This window comes from Pseudophryne corroboree, chromosome 6 (genome assembly GCF_028390025.1).
Source record: "Pseudophryne corroboree isolate aPseCor3 chromosome 6, aPseCor3.hap2, whole genome shotgun sequence".
NCBI classification, from domain to species: domain Eukaryota; kingdom Metazoa; phylum Chordata; class Amphibia; order Anura; family Myobatrachidae; genus Pseudophryne; species Pseudophryne corroboree.
Genome location: NC_086449.1, coordinates 576904824 through 576925430, shown reverse-complemented (window position 1 = coordinate 576925430; position 20607 = coordinate 576904824). Strand labels below are relative to the sequence as shown.

The window sequence follows — 20607 nt, the reverse complement described above, 5'->3', positions numbered from 1 at the left end:
AACCCCCAGCCACACCAGTGACTTATTCATGTTTTTTTCTATGCACAGACCCTGGCTGCATATTCCAGCAGCCAGGGACAGTGCTGCCAAAATGGATAGCTGCAGCTGTCAGAACGGTCAGTGCCACTCACCGTTCATACATTTACTGGGCACATAGGCACACTAACAGATTGGAGTGCTGATAATGACTAGGGCGTATAGCGCCCCAGTCATCTCATACACTTCTCCACAATAGTACAATGGGAAGAATCGGTATCCGCAGCACATAATGTGTGCAGATACCACTAAAACTGATAGGAGCTGAATGGTTGATACTTTATCTCTCTCCAAGCTTTGATACATCTCCCCTTTGGTCTTTTCAGAGATACTGTATCGTCCTAATTTTATCTTAGATGTCCTCTGCATAACAATTTACTTCAGTAAAAACAAAAAAGATATAACGTGCCCTAATCTGGCACTGCTCAGAAATAACATATTTAAGAACACACAAAGTAATTTCAAATTAAAGCAGTTTAAACAAAGTTATTAAGCAAGCATGAAGCCCAAGGCATAAGTTACCTGGGACAGCTGCAGACATTGGCAGTGCTGACATCATAATAATGGTGGCCTGGGACTCTATAGGGGTCAGCAAAGATTTAGACAGAGATTCACTTGTAGCAGCAGAGAAGGAAGCGAGAGATGGAGCGAAGTGTGCAGGACCAGCTTCTAGAAGCCGGCACAGAGTGGGAGCACCTATCAGGGCAAGAACAGGAAGGGACAACAGAACAAGGAGGAGGCCAGAGATTGGAAAAGGTAATAGAATAAAAAAAGGGCAAGAAAGAAAAAAAAAGTATAATACAAAGGAAACAGAATTGATGTAACCAAACATGAGAGGCAAGGATCAAGAGAGAAAGGGATCAACGGAACAAAAAGAGGGTTGAGAAAGATGTAATAGACCTTATGAGGCAGACAAACCTTTATCTTGATATCTGGGGCCTATTTTTTTTTATTTTATTTGCCACAAGTATATTTAGGTTGCATACCTGAAGCCGCTGGAATTGTGCCTGCAACAGGGTGCAGCTCACCTCCATGAAGACTTGGGAGGACTCCAACATCCATTAAGACACCAGAAGTGGTAATTTGAGTAGATGTTAAAGTCATTTCACTCTCACTGACCTGTTAAAAAAAAGAAACAGATATGGCAAGAAACTTGACTATAAGCAGAATTTCCTCCCTCGGCAAAACTATGGGTAGTGTTGGGGCACCCTCCGTGAGGACCAGGGTGGGGTTCCATACCAGCCGGGGACTCGAGGGCAACAGACTGCCTTTCTTCAGGAGCTCCGATAACAGCGGGGAGGGGGGTGGAGTTGCTTTCTGTCCCACCATCTTTTTCTGGGGAGAGTCATCCATCATAGGGGTCAACAGGGACTCCAAGGGGGCAGAAGGAGGAGGAGGGGTGTCAGGAATGCCAATGAAGGAAGAGACTGTGGTGCTTGTTAAAGACCCCACACTTACCTGTAAAGAAAAAAAAATCAGAATCAAATTTTCAAGGACTACACTACTTGTAGTAAAAATATATCTCAAGAACGGAGCCCAAAAGACTGAAGTTTATATTTTTTATAGAGCACTTACCCCCACACTTCCCTCCTCAATGCTACTTGGTGTCAGGTCTCCCAAGCCAAACTCTCCTCCTGGAGATGAAGATTCAATAGAAGAGCGACTGACTGTACTTGAAGTTCGACGAGGAATGTTCTTCGCTGCCTGGCGGGCTGAAAGAATTAAGTGACGCAGTGCAAAATTAATTTTATTTTTAAATACTGGTAGATAGCTCAAAATCAGATCAAAAAAACAAAATCAGAAGATTAAAATGTACACTTAAAAAATAATGGACGTTTTTCCTGTAAGCATATTTCCCACTACAAATATAAAAGCCAAAAGACAAGACATTGCATTCATTTTAAGTCAAGTATTAAACACAGAAACAAAAGATAGATTTCACTATGAATTAAAAAAGTAAGCTATGGCTGTGTTTCTCTGACAGCATGGCTGGGGGACACTGGAACGTGGATTTCAGACTGGGGCTGGAGTCGGCACTTGAACTAAACCTGTAACTTTAAAATGTATGCTCCTCCCGCTACAACCCAAGAATGCCAGTCTATGCAGCCCTTGTTGTAGCTTAGATTTATTTTCTGCACTGATTGCGGGGAGCACCACACAGCACTTCGGCCTGGACCCAGGGACAGGGCGCGCGCTCTCACCCTTTTAGAGGGTTGCAGGCAGCAGCGCTGTCACAGATGGCTGCGCCATCTTGCCAGGTTTTACTGCAGGCAGCAGTGCGCACCACACAGGCAGCTTATGCAAAGTGCTTTCCCCATTTAGGGGTGGTAGCAGCAATTGAAGCAGAGTGAGTTCCACCACGAGCCGGAGGGCTTGCGGTGGAGGGGTGCATTGGAGCCTGCAGCTGCTGTCCTTCCCTAGGCATTGCTGTAGTGGTGGTAGGTTGTGAGGAAGTGAACTCCTGATCTCTATGGCCCTATAGGCTGGAATTGTCGGCTGGAGCAACGGTCTTCTCCACTCCTTTCCTTTGCAGCTGTTAGACTCTCAAGGCGGCTAAGTATCTGTATTCTGTAGTGCTATTATTACCTTTGCTGTTCTGGGGAATTGTGCGGTTGCTCAGTGTCCTGTGTATTTACATCCTGTATCTGGGGATTTACTCCGCCTGCGTCCGCTATACGTAGCGACATCGTGTGGGAACTATGACGTACAAAGCCAAAACTATCAAAGCAAAAAGCTTTACTATGGCTTAGTTTTTCACTTGTGCCTAGTGTAATATTTAATTACCGTGTGCACAAGTGAACTCTGGGGCATTGTACACGAAATGTCAGATGAGGTCTAGTGTCACGCAGATGTAGGAGCCAGCATGGGCACTCTAAGTGAGGCTTGTAGCACTTTAGCAAGAGGATCAGGCTAGGACAGCTGCTGTGCCTGTTCCTCGATGCGTGTTTCCTGGCGGTGCAACTCACGAATCAGTGTCTGATCTACCCTGGCTCCGTAGCATGGAGCATACGGCATCGGGGTTTGAAAAAAAATTAATTCTTATTTGGAACATTTTTTCGAAAATCTGCAGCTGCGGGAGGCGCATACACAACTTACTTCTTCCAGTACTCCGCTAGACGTTTTGGATTTGGAAGAGGAGGCGGTGAAATTGAGGAGATTGGCATTCTATAGGGTGAGGAACGAGTCTTCGAATCACAGAGTGGAAGATCTAATTGCTGCTGTGCACCACTCTCTGGACTGTTCAGACGTGGATTTCCATGCGGAGGCTGTGGGTCCATTCAAGCATCTCAGCAGGAAAGTCGTTACTTTCCCTGCTTCTTCAGCTCTTTCCAGTATCATCGAGGAGGCCTGGAAGACGCCAGATAAGAAGTTTTCTGTTCCTCGTAAATTTGCGCACTTGATCTGCTTCTAGTGGATCATGTGTCCAAGTGGTAACTATCTCCCATGGTTGGAGCTGCAGTGGGGCGTTTAGCTAAACACACGGCTTTTCTTGTTCAAGACTTGGCATCCTTTAAGGATCCGTTTGATTAAAAAACAAATCTCAAGTAAATTTTTATAGGCTCAGTGGTCATTACCTGACCTTTACCAGCCTAAGCATGGGTGACTCATGCTAAGGAGACTTGGGCAGACATACTCATAACAGGGCTTCAGTGATTCGTCCACGGACTCCCTACCGTACTTGGCGGAACAGCTTTGCGGTGCAGCTGAATATGTATATGTGGTCATCAAAGACGGTGCCCAGAGTTTCAGCTATGTCAATCTCGGCTTGAAGGGCCATTTGTCTACTTGAATGGAATGCAGGTTCAGAATCAAAATGTTCCATTTGGTGGGGGCGTTCTCTCTGGGCCAGAACAGAAAACAATTATTGCCCAGGCTACCACTGGGAAAAGCACTTTTCTACCAGAGTGTGCCCCTAAACAGCAGGGTCCGCGTTTCCAAGCGTTTCACTACTCCTTTTAGAGTGGGGCATCCGCTAGAGGTCAGTCTGCCAGTGGTCGCTTCTTCCCCAGCAAAGGATTTGCTTCTAAGGACAGATTTTCTGGTACCAACCAGCACTCCAGGACTAAGGTTTCGAAGAAGCCTAAAGCCGGACGTGGTCCCTCCACACCCAGTTTGGTCACCAGTCTGGGGGCGGTTGCTCCAGTTCAAAGACCGTTGGGTAGAGTAGTCTTCAGATGCCTGGGCGCTAGGCATCATTTCCAGAGGTTACATTATCAACCTCAGAGGGCCAGCATAGCGGTTTTTCGCCACGGCTCTTGCACGGGATGCGGAGAAGAGGCTGGCACTGGACAAGGCTATCAATTCTCTCCTCTCGGAATGTTGGCTCATTCCAGCAGATATTGAATCTTTGCAGAATCTCTCTAGTCATCCACAGCACGAAGGCCAAAAAATGTTTGACCTCACTGGATGTCAGGGAACATTCTCTCCTCAGTCGGATCCGATCACCAGCAATTCCAGGCACTTGCATTTTGTATAGCAACGGCTCCGCACGTTTTCACCAAGATCATATCAGTAATAGCGAGCTTGCTACGGAAGGAAGGTATCATACGTTCAGTGATCGCAAAAACGCGCTATAGCGCGTTATAGGCAGTGGGGGACTCAGTTTTGAAAAATGAGGGGGTCCTGCGGGACGCGCTGTGACTCCCCTACCAATCACTGCGGGCAGCATCACCCGTCTCTTCAACCAATCATTGCCGGCAGTGTCCCCAACCAATTACTGCTGGTCATCCAATCGCCGCCGCAGCCTCCGTCCTAACTTCTCTTCCTGCTGGCACACAATGTACCGCTCTGCAGTTTGAATTTGCATTGGACATCCTCCTCCATGGACTCCGGGTGACAGGATCCTCGGCCTCGGGCATTCTGCAGCTCCCTCTGTGCCGGCTGCAGGGTGGACTCCCAGGATTACAGGGTTGAATTTAAATGGGAGGACACGCTGCACTGCAATGGACTGAGCACTCGAGATCCCGGTGGGCGCAGTTAGTGTGTGAGCCCTCCTCCTCCCTGTCCTCACCCGTCTGGGCGCTGCTGCGGGATTTGGTGTAGACGCTGCAAGCGGCGGAGGAGAGGCGCTCACCACACAGCCTGGCAGCCGGGACAGTGAGCGGGGCAGCGGCTCCTCTGCAACTTTGTCTGCTCCTTGTCGCCTGGCTCATTACTGCGTCATAGGGAGGGAGGGTGATGTAATAATGTGGATAGGGGAACAGAAGCTGGTGTAATGATGAGTCTGGCGGGGCCACTGACTAGCAATCTGGTGTCATGGTGGTTGGGGCAGTCTGGTGTCATGATGTGGCAGGATGCTTGGTATGGAATGTCAGTGTGACAGGTTGGACCAGTGTGGATTGACAGTGTAGTGGGAGGCCTGGTCTTAAGGTGGGTACACACTAGGCGATGTGCTTTATGAGCGTCATCACCTAGTGTGTACCCGGAACAGCAGCCCGACATGGGCATACACACAGGGGGTCTGAGGTGGTGGCTGCAATGTGTCTAAGCGCTCCGCCTAGTGCAAAGTGTACAACGCGCTCCGCCTGGCGCAAAGTGTACAACGTGCTCCGCCTGGCGCAAAGTGTACAACGTGCTCCGCCTGGTGCAAAGTGTATAACTTGCTCTACCTGGTGCAATGTGTTTACCGTGCTCTACCTGGCGCAATGTGTATAGGAGATCCTACCTGGTGCAATGTGTATAAACGACACTACTGTGTGGCGTAATGTGAATTGGCAGTATTATGTGGCCACGCCCTTAAATTTTTGCCGTGCGCCTTCGGCGCGCACCGTCTATGCTTTGCAATGTAGGAGGGTGAGCACCAATTCACTTTCTGCTACAAGGGAACCAAAATGTCTAGTTACAGCTCTGGTGCAGAGTGTCCTGTATGCTACACAGCCCAGCAGCATTGTTACCTCCCCCATCCCCTCCCCCTCCCCTCTCCCGCTACACTTTTGTAGTGTCCAAATCAAGGCTGTGTTTTTATATTTGAATCAGTAATAAGATTAATAAGAAACTTTATTCCAATGGGACCCAGAAAAGGACAGGTAGGACCCCAATTTTTAAAAGTGAGGCGTCCCTGTGACGCACTTTTTTTTCGTCTCAGAGTGATCACTGACGTTATTTAGATGATCAGCTTGTGAAGGCCAATTCTGCTTCACATTTACAAAGAGCACCTAGATCGCACAGTTCAAGTTCTTCAGGGTCATGGCTAGACCCTGAATTTCATGAAGTCTAACCTAATACCTGGTCAGTGTCTTCAGTTTCTAGGGGTGGTTTCCGACACCTCTGTCCAGCAAGCTTTCTTACTGGAGTCCAAAGCACAGACTCTACAGTACTTGATCACGACGGTACTGCCAGTGCCTTTTCCGCCAATCTTGCTGTACATGAAATTGTTGGGCAAGAATGTTCTCCACCTTCGAGACCATTCAGTATGCAAGTTTCCACTCATGGGAATTCCAGTGGAAAAATCTCTAAAATTGGACAGGGTGCTCAGCATCCCTTTCCTCTCAGTTTCTTGTTGTCGACACTTGTCAATCTTTCCATTGGTAGCTGGTTTCAGATCTCCTCCTCCAGGGACGATCCTTGGTCACTCTGGACTGGGTCATTGTGACCACTGACGCGAGTCTCCTAGGTCAGGGTGCTGTGACATTATACCTTCGACTTCAAGGCCTTTGGTCACAGTCAGAGATGACTCTTCCAATGAATGTGCTCGAGCTCAGAACCATCTTTTCTGGCTCTCTTGGGTGCCCAGTCCATCCTGGCGAGCCAGTTAGTACTTAGTTGGACAATGCCACGGCAGTGGCATATGTAAATCATCAGGGTGGCACAAAGAGCACTGCAGCGATGACGGAAGCAGTCCAAATCCTTTCCTAGGCAGAGACCTTTGTTCCAACATTATCATCGGTGTTCATACCTGGGGTGGAAATTTGGGATGTGCACGTCCTCAGCTGGACATGTTTCTCCTGGGGGAGTGGTCTTTCAATCCAGAGTTCTTCCAGCAGTTAGTTCGGAAGTGGGGCCTTCTACAGGTGGATCTCATGGCCTCTCGACATAACTTCAAGGTGCCACAGTTTTGTGTGAGATCCAGGGACCAGCTGGCTTTCGTGGTGGGTGCCATGATGGCCCCGTGGGATTTTTATCTAGCATATCTATTTCCTTTCGACCCCAATGTTGCCTCAGGTACTCAAGCACATTCAGGATCAACGGATAGCAGTAATCCTAGTGGCTCCAGATTGGCCATGCAGGTCGTGGTATGTCGACATTCTAAAAATGTCAGTGGGTTGGGGGGGCGTGGCTTGGATCGGCATGGAGTAGCTGCGTGCAGTCTCAGCTCTCCACTACCATCCTGTAAATCCATCCGTTTTACCCTAACCCGTAGCTTCTGTGATCTACCTGCAGACGTTGGAACGAGTGGTGCCCCTGTTGCTGCTAACGCGAGTCTGGTGTACGGCGCGGTGCGGCTCCTGAGTCCCCTCCAGTGTGCTGGCCCGGCTCCCTGCTTCTCTGCCTGACGTCGCTGGGGCTCCTGGGACGGCGCGTGGCTGCGCTTCCGGTGGCGGCTGTGAATCGCTCCTCCGGGCGGGGAGCTGAGATGGAGGAGGCCCTTGTGAGTGCAGCCGTGGGGTGCTAATCCGGAGCCTTACAGCGGTAAACCAGGCAGCTGAGTGCGCGGGTAAAAGCCCGCGAAGCCGCCATTTTCCCTCAGCCCTGCAATCCTTCCCCTCCTGTGGAGCCGTGCAGCTGAGCAAGCTGCGGCTGGGGCTTCCTCTCTCTCTCCCTCCTGGGCTTAATATATACTGGAAGGACTGTGTCACGGCTGAAAGCTTCCCCTTGCATCTAATATAAGTGGCCTCTCTCTCTCTCTCCTGGGCTTAATTGTTGTATGACGGGAGATGCTGGGATTATAATCTCCCCCACTCCACAACGATACTCACGTGCCTGGCAGGCTACTATCCTAACATTGCTACACCTGCACTCCTAACTCTGGAGTCTGCGTCCCATATCTCTGGGTTGCACTCCATTAACTACAGTGTGATTTACCGTGTGCATACCGGACTGCTGTTATTTTATCGTTTATCCTGTTTGGCCCAATCCGAACTGTTCTGGCCCCTGTGCTGACCCTGTATTATTGGGGACTTTTTTGCTGTAATAAATTTAGGATTTGACGCCGTGCTACAATGGTGAAAGGGGGTAGAAGTGCGGCGAACGCTGCTGCGAAATTGAAGAAATTCGCCAGGTCTCAGCCGGCATCTCATTCGACACGACAGGGAGATACTAACCCATCCTCGCCTGCGGCTGAGGTCGATGCTTCTGACCTCGCTGAGTAGGCGAATTCAACAAGGCAAATACTACAAGCAATTTCTGCATCCGAACAGAGGGTCACTGATAAGATTGGGCAAGTGCAGGTGGATGTTTCTCTGCTTAGACAGGCTCTACAGAAAATCCGGGAAAGAGTGGGGGAAACTGAGCACCGGATATCAGCTTTGGAAGATACTGCTGCACCCCTACAGACGAAAGTGGATGACCTATCTACTCAGATGGTTTCTATGCAAGCCAAAATGTCGGATATAGAGGGAAGGTTGCGGCGCAACAACGTTTAATTTGTTGGAATCACAGAGAGCAGAGGGCACTGCCCCGGAGGCATTTCTCGAAGATTGGCTTGTTAAACTATTTGCAAAGGAAGCATTTACCTCTCAATTCGCGGTGGAGCGAGCACATAGACTTCCGCCTAGACCGCCGCCACCGGGGGCCCCGGCTAGAACTTTTATTGCACGCCTCCTGCATTTTAAATACTTCATCTGGCCCGGACGCAGGGCCCTATCCAATTTGATGGACATAATGTATCCGTCTTCTCTGATTTTGCCCTGGAGGTGCAAAAGAGCCGGTCACAGTTTCGACAAATCAAGCGTCAACTGCGGGACCGTAATATACAGTATTCTATGCTGTTTCCAGCCAGGTTGCGGGTGGTGTTTCATAACACTACTCATTTTTTTCCCTCTCCTCGTGGTGCTAGTGACTGGCTGGAACGGCAGCCTCGTCCTCCTCATTGATATGTTATTGTACAGCTACAGCTGCTGGTTTATTTCTCCCGTACATGCCTGACGTACAGTATATTCCTGTTATTTAGATAATACTGTGGATATATGTGCAACGATTTAAAGTGGCAATGCTATGCAGCCTGCTGCTATGTTTGTTTCAGTATTGAAGTTCGTCACCTGATATGTTTACTCAGGGTTAGGGTACTATTTCTCTCTGCACCTTGTGGAGAGTCCTTGCTGAAGATAGTGTAGGGGCTTTTTCTTTGATTTTTGGTTAAGGCCCCTATCCCTTAGTTTAGTGGGAGTTATGGGATCTAGGTATACCTTAAGTTCACTAGGTCATACAGGGAGGATGTGGGTGGGGTTAGTTTGTTATTTTTCAAGCCATCATCTCTTGTTTATGAGCGTGTTCTGTTATGTGCAATTATTACTGATTGTTATCCATTTACTGTTTATTCCTTTTTTGCTCAGCCTCACTATGCTAGACTGCCATATTTTGATGTCTGTCTCTATGCTCTATCCGGTTACCCTTTTTTCTTCTGATTTCTATGCCTGTGGTTTCTGAGGGGCTCCATCTGCTCAGTTGGAATGTCAGGGGATTGAACGAAAAGATTAAAAGATCGCTAGTCCTGGCTCAGGTTAAAAAATACTGGGCGGATTTAATTTGCCTTTCTGAAACACATTTGTTTGGTAGTAGGGTGTTGGCGCTCAAGAAGCCCTGGGTTAGTCATATGTACAATTCCACTTTCTCCAGTAGCGCTAGAGGTGTCTCCGTGCTGGTCAGAAAATCTATACAATTTCATCTAGATGCTTGTGAAACGGATCAATATGGAAGATACGTCTTTCTGCGTGCCCATATTAATCGTAAATTGTTTAATGTACTGGCTGTTTACGTTGCCCCACCATATAATAATGAGGTTCTTCGTTGCGCTGCCCGATTTCTTGCTCAGTCCCCCGCTACCCCTATAATATGTTTGGGAGATTTTAACAATGTTATGGATCATACCCTAGCCAGATGGAGGGAATCAGTTGTCTCTCCTCCCCCTTAGATGTCCTCTACTCCGTTTGCACGGTTGGTGGGGGAGTTGGGGCTGGTGGATATTTGGAGAAGTTGTAATCCAGAGGCTAGTCAGTTCTCCTTTCACTCCGCTACCTATCATACCCTTTCTCGTATAGATTTGATTTTGATTTCTCCCGATTCATCCCCCGATGTACTAACGGTGGATTATCTTCCTAGAGGTATATCGGACCACTCTCCTGTATCCCTTACGATTAATATTGGTTGGGAGCGGGTGCAAAAATGTGGAAACTCAATCACTTTTGGTTAACTTTATTAGGGGAGGGCGCGGATCTGATTGCTGCCTGGGAGGGGTTCCAGGTAGACAACCTGCCGTACGCTGACTCGTCGATCAAGCATGATGCTTTTAAGGCGTTTATGCGAGGCTACTTTATAAAACAAATCTCTGAGGTTAAATTATTTGGTAAGAGGGAGGAGGTGCGGTTGGAGGACTCGTGTCAGCGGTTGAAGTCCCGCTATGTTGCTACACGTCTACGGTCTGATGAAATGTTATGGCGGGACGCGCAGGCAGAGTGGTCCGATTGCTTATTTGAGAAATCCAGGCGTAGATTCCTTTTTGCGGGACATGAACAATATTTTCAGGCCGAGGTGAATGGCAGTTATTTGGCTTTTTTGGCTCGGTCTGAGATTTCTAGTAATGTAATTCAGTGTGTGAAGGATTCTAATAATCGATTATGCTATTCTGGCTCAGAGGTGTCAGAGACTTTTCGTAGTTATTATTCTTCATTATATGCCTCCCGGGCCACTTACTCCGATGATCAATTAAGGGAATATTTGGCTCAGTTTGATTTGCCCGTCTGTCCCGGGAAGACTCCGAGGTCTTGGATGCACAGTTTACGTTGGAGGAGGTAGAGGCTGCAGTTCTGTCTCTTCCAGCGTCTAAGGCTCCTGGTTGTGATGGACTTCCTGGAGAGGTCTATAAAAAATATAGTAAAGTTTTCTCCCCCTATCTTTTACAATTGTTTGACTCATTGCTTGAAGGTGGGACTCTCCCTCGCTCTATGGCTGAGGCCAACATAACTGTTCTGTTAAAGACCCCCAACTACCTGAGTCCTACCGTCCCATTTCCCTCCTAAATACTGATGTCAAGATTCTGGCGAAGATCTTGGCAACTTGATTGAATTTGGTTATCACAACAATAATTCTCCCGAGCCAGACAGGGTTTATGCCGGGCAAGTCAACAGCCCAAAATTTGCGTAGACTGTTTTGTCACTAGCAGAGGTGCATGTTTGGTGGAGTCGGATGCGGTGGTAGTCTCTCTCGACGCGGCCAAAGCATTCGATTCAGTGGAGTGGCCGTATCTATGGAAGGTGCTTGAGAAATTTGCTTTTAACCCTCGTTTTATTCGGTTTCTCAAGTTGTTGTATTCTCTGCCCGTGGCTCGTGTGACAGCCAATGGTTTCACGTCAGAGATCTTTGCATTGGAGAGGGGCACTCGGCAGGGTTGCCCCCTATCCCTAGCGCTGTTTGCAATAGCCGTGGAGCCGTTGGCTGTCCTGCTCCGCACTAATAATAGGATTAAGGGTGTTAAGGTTGGGGGTCACGTGGATGTAGTGGCTCTATACGCGGATGACATGCTCCTTTTCCTACAGGACTCCGAGGACTCCTTACAGGCTATGTTGCAGGTGGTAAGGGATTTTGGAGTTTTTTTTCTGGTTTGTTAATTAATTGGAACAAGTCGCACATTTTCCCCATTTCTGGTCTCCTCCCTGAAGATACACAGAGGGTGCACCCCTTACAGTGGACATTGAAGTTCAGGTATTTAGGTATCTGGATCACACCCACGGCACACAGTTATGTGACTAATAACATTACCCCATTTTGGCAACTTTTAAAGAAAGGGCCCATAGCTGGAAAAAACTACCACTGTCTGTTTTGGGTCGGGTTAACCTATTTAAGATGGTCATGCAGCCGAAGTTCCTATATGCCCTACAGAATTCTCCAGTATATCTCCCGAAAAAGATTTTCACAGTTATTGAGGGCGTTTTATCTTCATTTATATGGTGTGACAAGCCAGCGCAAGTCTCTATTAGGACGCTCTGTAGGTCGCAACTCTCAGGAGGTGCGAGTCTCCCTAATCTAAGAATGTACTATGCAGTGGCACAATTGTCTCAGTTGCGTGATTGGACTGGGGAATCCCTGGACCCGACTCTGCAGCGTTTTCTAGCTGAGCGGATGGACTGTTCTTCTGTTTTCTCCCTTTCTCCTCTCTGGTCATCCGGCTTTTGGTTTGCCTCCTATGTTGCATCAGGCCTTACTAATTTGGCGCTATACTCACACTTTATATAAGTGGGCAGGGCAGGATGCCTGTACTCCGTTATGGTTTAATGATACATACTCTGAGTTATACACGTTATCTTTAGACAATATATGGATTACTAAGGGTATAATATCTTTGTATCAGCTGTACCATGACAAAGTGCTCAAGTCTTTCCAACAACTGAAACTTGAATTTGATATTCCTAACACTGCTCTGTTTCGGTATTTTCAGCTTCGCCATGCTGTGCAGGCCCAATTCCCTCATGGCCCACCTACAATATTAGACTCACCAGTTAAAGAGTTGCTTATCTCTCTTAATCAAAGGGGAAAAATATCCATCCTGTACGCTGCTCTAAATGATAAATTTAGTCCTGATCAATTGAATGGTCTTCGTATAAAGTGGGAGGCTGATTTGGGACCTTTGTCTCATGAACAGTGGCTCCAAATTCTGGGTTCCCTAAAATACACTACACCCTGTATAGGATATAGACAAGTTTGTTTTTTTATGTGTTGCACAGAGTATATTGCACTCCTGTTACTATGTATAGGGCTGGTCTTAGGGATAACTCTTGCTGCCCCAGATGCCAGGCTGCTGATGCCGGATTCTGGCACCTACTATGGGTATGTCCGGGGATTTCTCTTTTTTGGAATAAGGTGTGGCATGATATAGCTCTGACCGCTCCGTCCCTCCCTCCCTGCTATAAACCCTGGTATATGTTTGTTTGGATTGGATCTTGAGGAAACCCATTCTGTTATGTTGTACAAATATGTTCTATGCCTTACTACGCTAGCAAAAGTTATCATTGCGAGGGTTTGGTTCTCGTCTGATATGCCTAAGGTGGAACAATGGAGGGCTTTGGTGAATGATGTGGTTAAAAATGAGCGACATATGTATAAAATACGAGGTTCCACCTCTCGATTTACAGTGAAGTGGGATCGATGGTGTAGCTCACGGCTGAGAAGGCCTCTGTGCAGCACTTAAATCTTCCATAAGTGTATTCAGTATCTACCCTGGACCGATAAATAATTATTTGACACGCACACACAATTTGTTTTGTACCTAATTTGTCTGTTTGTTGATGGCATCTGTTACAGTTAGTTATACTGTTTGTGTTTGTTTTATGTAATGTTTATTTTATTTGAAGCAAAACCAATAAAAAAATAAATTGATTTAAAAAAAATGTCAGTGGGTTGCGAAAGTGTTATCTTCCACTTTCGAACAGACCTGCTGCAACAAGGTCCATTTCTACACTGAAAACGGACTGGCTTGCCTTGCCAGTCAGAACAGACTATGCTCTTAAAACAGCCAGAAAAATGGCACAGGCACAAGGAATGGAAGATGGTGGTCAAAGACCTTGAAGCAGGAGATCCCCACACCTAGGAGACTCCCAGCCATGGACACATGACCCAAGTCGGAGTGACTAAGTATCAACTGTGTAGGAGAAACAGAGATGAAAAGGATGCTGTGAACAGAGTCCACTGTGGAGATTTCCCCATGGAATTCCCACAGGTGTAACCTGGAGCACTGAATGGTCATTTGGAGATCACTGTACCGAACGACATCATGCACCATAGTCGACGGACAGACATTACCATTGTGACCAAGTTCTGTAGGGTTTGTGGGTTGGATACCGGCAAGAATGCTTGCTGTAGAGAGGTGTTGATAACCTCCCCCAGGATCAGAAGCGGACAAGGTATCAGACAAGATCTTCTGAAAGACTAGGTCCAGCGGTATCCCAAAGTACCTGTATTGTGCCATGTAGGTGCAGTTACAACAGTGAAACTGAAACGGCATCTCCGAGAAGACCATTCAAGGAAAGAATGACCCTGATACTTTCCCCGTGCAGCACAATCGCCATCACTGACCAGTTTGTCTTCCCACAACCTTCGCTTGGGAAGCAACTTAGGACACTAGATGGAGACGCACTGCAGCAATAAGAACTTCCATGTCGGAAATTACAGGAGACCCTAGAGGCCTGCCCTCTATGGGACGATGACTGCCTTTGTTAGGGCCCCCTGTTCCTTCCGGTAACGAGAGATCCGTAGAGATATCCAACGGAGAAGGGAAAAGCACAACTAGACGCTGGGAGGTGTCTGTATCTCTGCAAACAGAAGCTGTGTCTAAGTTCCACCCTCCTGCAGCTGCTTGTCACACTCTGGAAACCATTGTACTTCCCCTTCGTACTGGGGAAAACACTGGTTCAGCCCCGGCCAGGGCTGCCTGAAGGGCAAACACTCCACGCTAGGGAAGCCGCCCATTAAACCCCGAATGATGACGATGCCATACGGGATGGAGCAGCCACTCTCCACCCTCTTACAGGTTGAGAGTGCGCTCCCATTCCTGGGTCCAAGAGGTCTCACCCTGTTAGAGGGTGAAGAGACCGGCGTGCCAGAGCAACGCGGTTCAGCACCCCACCACTGTGGCTGAAGCACGGTGAGCCTCACAGGCTCCCAACAGCCGCTGCACTCCCCGCTATCCACTGCGTCTAGCAGTGGACATCACCTAAGAAAAAGTCAAAAATATAAACACAAACCTAGCTAAGCAGTAGGGCTGTGACAGCAGCCCCAAACAAACACGCCAACTCCAGAGGGCACAAACTGCACTGGCTTGCTGTGAGTGCTGAGGGGAGGATCTTAGGCTAAAAGTGATATGTTTTAATTTAAGTGCCTGTTCCTGTAGCCCTGCCACAATGCCATTGTCCAGTGTCCCCCAGCCATTGATGTAAGATAAATAATAAGATACTGAACTTAAATGAAAGTATTCTAATTTCATTATCAACCGAACCTTGATAGGAAGCATCAGTGGCCTTTCTCTTCATCTCTGCCTCCTCCTCTTCTTGTTTCTTATTGCTGGATCATACAAATAAAGAGTTTTAAGTGAACACAGTGACTTAAAATGGAACCCAGAACCGCCATCTGACGGAGATATAGAAGTGTACAACAAAAGGAGAACCCACGTCAAAATGAAATTCCACAGTTCATCCAACTTGCTGTCCATGTGGCCACTCTGAATCAGCTCTGCTTCCTTCTTCAACTTCCTGACAATCGAAAGTGAAAGCCTTTAATGAGGACAATCGGGCTAAACATAAATACTAAAAAGCATTATGACTTTATTGTCATAGTTTATTTTATTTAATAATGTTCATTGCATTCTTAAAGAATTCATGTGCCACGCTAAATTGGTAGCTTATAAACGCTACATTTCATGCTTACAACTGTTTGGATTACAGTAACTCTATACTTAATTTAAAGGTGGGTATATACAGTATTTTGATATAGGTCAGGGAGTAACTGAAGTCTCTGGTAAAGAGAGTCAGCTTTGGATAGTTAATACTGAAATATAATTATGTGGAAGTTCAATTATTTTTAGTAAGACTAGGTGGTTTGACCAACCCTTTTATTAAACACATGCTCAAGTAAACAGTCATGACAACTGGATCTTTGGACCCTCTGGAAAACACATGTTCTTTTCATAAAGAAGCTGACGTAACAGACTCAAAAAACCATAGAACAGAAAATGGCTATTCCCAGCAATGCTTGAGGGTATGAAGCCTGTTGGACACAGATGATTCTTAAGTGTGCATGGAGCCACCTTCTCTCATTAAAAGACTGTGGTATATTTCATCCATGGAATATATTATCTGCCTTTTGAAGGATATCCTCCACAAATACCATCAAGTGTGGAGGCACTGGCTTGTTTTTAATAAATCCCCCCCTACCAGGGGAATACAGCAGAGTAATGCCTCTGCTGTAAGCTAATGCTGCTTTGCTCCCTCCCTCTTCGGGAGGGAGCAAAGAAACAGTAGAATACAGGGCACTCTCTCTCCAGTGGCGTCACAAGGTGGGTGCGGGGGGTGTGGCACACACCCGGGTGTCACCAACCAAGGGGTGACACCAAAATGCCGGCTCCTGCTCAATGACAGAAGCTGGGCGCTGCACTGTAACCTTATGTGAAGCACTCGGCTCATGTCACTATGTGGGAACCGGCACTGCAGCCACAGCACTCCCCGAAGGCAGCCTACACTTCCTGAACCCCCAGAGTGACAGAAAATAGTGGTCTGGACGTGAAGCCCCGCTCCCTTTTTGGGCCGTCGCAATGGGTGTCACTGAAGCAACACGCCTCTGCCTCCCTCCCACCTGCTTAGACTACTCATTCTCCTATTTTGCTTTAAATTGACTTTATTGGATATGATACAGCCTACGAGTTTCTTCACTGTTGATTACTACTCATAACAACTGGATAATTTGGCCCAAATGTATTAAACGTTAAAATGTGATAAAGTGGAGAGTGATAAAGTATCAGCTAATGGCTTCCTAACTGCCATGACAGGAGCTGGTTGGTTGGTACTTTATCACTCTCCACTTTAGCACTTTTTTTAGGCTTAATACATTTGGGCCTTTATTCTTTAAATGTCGGCTCTACAAATATCTGTTTATTCTCTCTCTGTGCGGTAATGTCTTATAAATAAAAATCTAAAAATAAAAAAAACAGCACTGGATTATCAAAATAGCTGGTTTTTAAACAAGAGACAGCAACATAACTGTGTTCTGCAGTGTTATACAGCCATTTTATGGACTGCTTTATACTTTTAAACGAGTTTGAATTTTACCTATATTTTTCCTGTGTCTCCTTAATCATTTTCTTCAATTCCTCAATTCTTTCTGCTGTCAGTTTCCGTACAATTACATCTTCAACTGTCTCCACAACTTCTCCACGTTCACCTCGTTTCCGTCTAAAAAAACATGTACACAGTGAGAAGCCCGTAGGAGGGCTGTACTCTCATACTCATCACAGCTTAAGGTGAGCATTGTAAAGTTAAAAAAAAAATAAGCAAACAGGTGGTATAACATCTCTTGTTTCACAGTGTGTGGGATATGGGATGGCTTTAGGTATTAAAGGGATAATTCAACTAGCCACATTGTCCCCCTCCCCCATGTAATTGCGGCTACAAAAACACATAGGTTCGTGAACTTATCACGTATTCTCTGTTTTTGTTTTCACCAGAAAATGGGTAATTGTTCGGGGGGGGGGAATGGGCTACAATTGAATTGCACCATAAAAAAAAAAAATTCTGGAAAAAAATTGCAGTATAACAATTTTTTCCTCCCAAAAAAATTCCAGAGCAAATTGGCTCCTCGTTTTAAGAGAAATTTGTTAAGCACTGCAACTAAGCACATTTAAAAAATAAGATTTTAAACCTACCGGTAAATCTTTTTCTCCTAGTCCGTAGAGGATGCTGGGGACTCCGTAAGGACCATGGGGTATAGACGCTCTCCGCAGGAGACATGGGCACTATAAAGAACTTTAAGTATGGGTGTGCACTGGCTCCTCCCTCTATGCCCCTCCTCCAGACCTCAGTAAGAGAAACTGTGCCCAGAGGAGATGGACAATATGAGGAAAGGATTTTGTTAATCTAATGGCAAGATTCATACCAGCCCACACCAATCATACCATATAACCTGGAAAATACACAACCAAATATACAAGTCTTGCAGATTTAGTCGGCACTGGGACGGGCGCCCAGCATCCTCTACGGACTAGGAGAAAAAGATTTACCGATAGGTTTAAAATCTTATTTTCTCTTACGTCCTAGAGGATGCTGGGGACTCCGTAAGGACCATGGGGTTTATACCAAAGCTCCAAACCGGGCGGGAGAGTGCGGATGACTCTGCAGCACCGATTGAGCAAACGCAAGGTCCTCATCAGCCAGGGTATCAAACTTGTAGAATTTTGCAAAAGTGTTTGAACCCGACCAAGTAGCTGCTCGGCAAAGCTGTAATGCCGAGACACCTCGGGCAGCCGCCCAAGAAGAGCCCACTTTCCTAGTGGAATGGGCCTTTACCGAATTTGGTAACGGCAATCCTGCCGTAGAATGAGCCTGCTGAATCGTGTTACAGATCCAGCGAGCAATGGTCTGCTTAGAAGCAGGAGCGCCAACTTTATTGGCTGCATACAGGACAAACAGAGCCTCTGTTTTCCTAACCCTAGCCGTCCTGGCTAGATAAATTTTTAAGGCCCTGACTACATCCAGGGACTTGGAGTCCTCCAAGTCATCCGTAGCCACGAGCACCACAATAGGTTGGTTCATATGAAATGAAGAAACCACCTTAGGCAAAAATTGAGGACGAGTCCTCAACTCCGCTCTATCCACATGGAAAATTAAATAGGGGCTCTTGTGAGATAAGGCCGCCAATTCCGACACCCGCCTTGCTGATGCCAAGGCCAATAACATGACCACCTTCCAAGTGAGAAATTTTAATTCCACCGTTTGAAGAGGCTCAAACCAGTGAGATTTTAGGAAACTTAACACCACGTTAAGGTCCCACGGTGCCACAGGGGGCACAAAAGGAGGCTGGATGTGCAGCACTCCCTTCACAAAAGTCTGGACTTCTGGGAAAGAAGCCAATTCCTTCTGAAAGAAAATAGACAGGGCAGAAATCTGTACCTTAATGGAGCCTAACTTCAGGCCCATATCCACTCCTGTCTGTAGAAAGTGGAGAAAACGGCCCAGATGGAAATCTTCCGTAGGAGCATTCTTGGCTTCACACCAAGATACATACTTCCTCCAGAGACGGTGATAATGTTTCGCTGTCACCTCCTTCCTAGCCTTTATCAGAGTAGGGATGACTTCCTCCGGAATACCTCTGCCAGCTAGGATTCGTTGTTCAACCGCCATGCCGTCAAACGTAGCCGCGGTAAGTCTTGGAATACACAGGGTCCCTGCTGCAACAGGTCCTCCCTGAGAAGAAGAGGCCACGGATCTTCTGTGATCATTTCCTGAAGATCTGAATACCAGGCCTTTCGAGGCCAATCTGGAACAACGAGTATTGTCTGTACTCTTTTCGTCTTATAATTCTCAATATTTTTGAGATGAGAGGCAGAGGAGGGAACACATAGACCGACTGAAACACCCATGGTGTCACTAGAGCGTCTACCGCTACTGCCTGAGGGTCCCTTGACCTGGCACAATACCTCCGAAGCTTTTTGTTGAGGCGTGACGCCATCATGTCTATTTGAGGTAGTCCACAATGACTTGATATCTCTGCAAAGACTTCTTGATGAAGTCCCCACTCTCCTGGATGGAGATAGTGTCTGCTGAGAAAGTCTGTTTCCCAGTTGTCCACTCCCGGTATGAAGACCGCTGACAGAACGCTTACGTGATTTTCCACCCAGCGAAGAATCCTGGTGGCTTCCACCATCGCCACTCTGCTCCTTGTCCCGCCTTAGCGGTTTACATGAGCCACGGCTGTGACGTTGTCTGATTGAATCAGCACCGGTAGGTCGCGAAGAAGATTCTCCGCTTGTCGTAGGCCTTTGTATATGGCCCTCAATTCCAGCACGTTGATGTGTAGACAAGCCTCCTGGCTTGACCACAGTCCCTGAAAATTTCTTCCTTGTGTGACTGCTCCCCATCATCGGAGGCTCGCGTCCGTGGTTAACAGAACCCAGTCCTGAATGCCGAACCTGCGACCCTCTAGAAGGTGAGCACTCTGCAGCCACCACAGGAGAGACACCCTGGCCCTGGGGGACAGGCTTATCTGATGCATTTGTAGATGGGACCCTGACCACTTGTCCAGAAGGTCCCACTGAAATGTCCTTGCATGGAACCTGCCGAAGGGGATGGCCTCGTAGGCTGCCACCATTTTCCCCAGAACTCGAGTGCATTGATGAACAGACACTCTTTTTGGTTTTAGCAGGTCCCTGACCATGTTCTGGAGGTCCTGGGCTTTTTCCATTGGGAGAAAAACCCTCTTCTGTTCAGTGTCCAGAATCATGCCTAGGAATTATAGTCGAGTCGTTGGAACCAATTGTGACTTTGGTAGATTGAGAATCCAACCGTGCTGTTGTAGCACTCTCAGGGAGAGCGACACACTCTTCAGCAATTGGTCTCTCGATCTCGCTTTTATCAGGAGATCGTCCAAGTACGGGATAATTGTGACTCCCTGCCTGCGCAGGAGCACCATCATCTCCGCCATCACCTTGGTGAAAATCCTCGGTGCCGTGGAAAGGCCAAACAGCAGCGTCTGAAACTGGTAGTGACAATCCTGTACAGTGAATCTCAGGTACTCCTGATGAGGAGGATATATGGGGACATGAAGGTATGCATCCTTCACGTCCAGTGATACCATAAAATCCCCCCCTTCCAGACTGGAGATCACTGCCCGAAGCGATTCCATCTTGAATTTGAACTTTTTCAAGTACAGGTTTAGGGA

General features: G+C 47.1%; 1 protein-coding gene across 9 annotated transcripts in view; it reads right to left on the bottom strand.

The window, feature by feature from the left end:
* BRD8 (bromodomain containing 8) overlaps positions 1–20607 on the bottom strand; it is a 333693-nt gene that overhangs the window by 241763 nt on the left and 71323 nt on the right. For 4 of the 9 annotated variants that reach the window (XM_063927886.1, XM_063927887.1, XM_063927893.1 and 1 more), the window contains exons 5-11: positions 17004–17126; positions 15351–15431; positions 15179–15243; positions 1612–1748; positions 1276–1494; positions 1023–1155; positions 559–732 (exon numbers count right to left, since the gene is read on the bottom strand). In XM_063927886.1, coding sequence (XP_063783956.1) covers positions 559–732; positions 1023–1155; positions 1276–1494; positions 1612–1748; positions 15179–15243; positions 15351–15431; positions 17004–17126 — 932 coding nt within the window. The remainder of the gene's footprint in view (positions 1–558; positions 733–1022; positions 1156–1275; positions 1495–1611; positions 1749–15178; positions 15244–15350; positions 15432–17003; positions 17127–20607) is intronic. The other 5 variants (XM_063927888.1, XM_063927891.1, XM_063927889.1 and 2 more) reach the window with 4 other exon arrangements.